Here is a 2,146-nt window from a genome sequence, read left to right as displayed (position 1 = left end):
GCATAACAACTCAATTTCTTCCATGAAAATTAAAAAGGTGAATTCGTTGTTGCACTGGCTAATAGCTTTTGGATCTGTTCGCGTTTGTTTTTGCAGTTTGTTCTGACTTGGTTCGTGGTGCGAAGGACAAGCGCCTCAGGGTGAAGGGACCTGTGAGGATGCCAACTAAGGTTCTTCACATCACTACCAGGAAATCCCCCTGTGGTGAAGGTACTTCAATTGTGTTTTGATCCTTCTATTTGATTGGAATTCTGAGTTTCAGTTTCTTTATATAAAGTTTGGTTATAATATACTGTGGTGTTGTACATTGAAGATCTCTGATTTAGTCTTCTCGGATTATTAGTTATAGGATGGAAATTGGTTTTTAAATTTTTATTTTGAGTTGATTTTGATAGAGATTTTTCTGTGTTAACGGAGAAATTGGAATAATTTCCACTCTTTGAAGGAGAATTAGCAAATAGTCAAATACAGATTCTATGTTTTTTTATACGGATGTCAAGTCGTCTTATACCATAGGAGTGTAGACATAGTGGACGAAGATTGATATAGTAAAAAAAGTGAGAATCTAATTACACTGAATTTACAACTTCCATCATGTGCAAGCCTACTACTATCCAAGGTGATTAGAGTCCGTTCTCATTTTGTCGACTCCCATATTTAGAGCAGTCTGATCAACGCAAAATGATGTGTTTTGTGGTCTCCGTCTAGGAGAACACCGGCTATGGAAGTGTGTTCTCATTTTATCGACTCCCTTACCTTAGAGGAGTTTGATCAATGCGAAATGTTCTGTTTTGTGATCTGTCTCGGAGGACACCAGCTATGGAAGTATTTACTGTATTGTAGTAGTGTGGGCTGACTTAAGTGTTTGAATTAACTTTGTTGTTATATTATTGTTGAAAGAGCAGTATCCATTGTTGTCCCTACCTTTGATTTCAGGTACCAACACCTGGGACAGATTCGAACTACGTGTTCACAAGAGGGTCATCGACCTCTACAGTTCCCCTGATGTTGTTAAGCAGATTACTTCAATCACAATCGAGCCTGGTGTTGAGGTTGAGGTCACAATTGCAGATGCTTGATCTCAGTTTTGAAGATTAAAGACATTAATTTTGTTGTGCTTGCTTAGTTATTTATCTTTTTTCTTTAGTTCTTATGGTTTTTGGACATCGGTGAATGAAAAAGTTAAACATCATGCTTCATATGGTTTAGGGTTACATACATGTTGAGTATTTGCTTTCATGTCATAGCATATTGTACTCGTACTTAATCCCCCTTTTTGTTCTTCTACAACAAATTTTTAAGTCTTACTCTTGCAAAAGAAAATGTAATTTATACTCATGAAAGATTTAGGTCTGACAGAATGCACCATTTTGTTGGACACCGTAAATTTATGAGGACTTAGACGACATTTCATTTATTTTTGCGGGCCATTTGAAAAAGAAAAAAAAGAAATCAAGTTCATTTCATTAATGAAAAGAATGAAAAGAGGAAAAAAGGATCAAGATGAAAAATTATGGCTACTTATTTTATTTTCTATTAGAAGTTATGAGTAATTGAAGAGTACAACGTGTGATAGATCATGTGTTCTATTTGTTGGACTATGTGATATATATTTTCCGACTATTTTAGGGATGCTTTTAAGTCATTTTTAGGCTATTTTACCCTGTCAAGTGTTAACCACCAATCTTAAATGTTCAATGCACGTTATTCATAAGAGTGACTATTCTAAGGTTGTCAAATGGGCCACTATATGGGCTGGTCTATTATCTAGCTGAATTTATTTAATTCAAAATTTAAGACTTGTTTAAGTGAGTTTTAAAAAAAAGATTTTTTTCGAGTTATCTTTTTTTAAAAGATCTTATAGAAAAGTAAAAGTAATTTTATGGTTAGGTATTTCATACAAAAAAAATTTTTTTATCTATCAATTATGTTTGAGTATAACGATATAAAAGTACTTTTTTGTTTATTTATTACATAAAAAATATCTTTTTTTAAGGAAAAAATATCTTTTAAAAAAAGATATAAATTATAACTTCTCAAAAAAGATATTTTTTTTATTTTTCTAATATTTTTATTTTTACTACTAGAAATTTGTCAAACATGTTAAAAATTAAAAAAAAAGATTTTTTTATTAAAAAAATCTTTT

At 31.8% G+C, this 2,146-nt stretch overlaps 1 protein-coding gene across 1 annotated transcript; it reads left to right on the top strand.

Moving 5' to 3' along the window:
- Positions 97-1,336, top strand: LOC107625019 (40S ribosomal protein S20-2; the record flags this gene model as incomplete). Its single annotated transcript, XM_016327536.2, is given in 2 exon segments — positions 97-210; positions 937-1,336. Coding segments are annotated over 2 exon segments (257 nt in total), but the record flags the coding sequence as incomplete, so codon positions are not given.

Source organism: Arachis ipaensis, chromosome B02, assembly GCF_000816755.2.
Source record: "Arachis ipaensis cultivar K30076 chromosome B02, Araip1.1, whole genome shotgun sequence".
Taxonomy (NCBI): Eukaryota; Viridiplantae; Streptophyta; class Magnoliopsida; order Fabales; family Fabaceae; genus Arachis; species Arachis ipaensis.
Note: the sequence above shows the minus strand (reverse complement) of the source record. Positions and strands in the feature narration are given on the sequence as shown.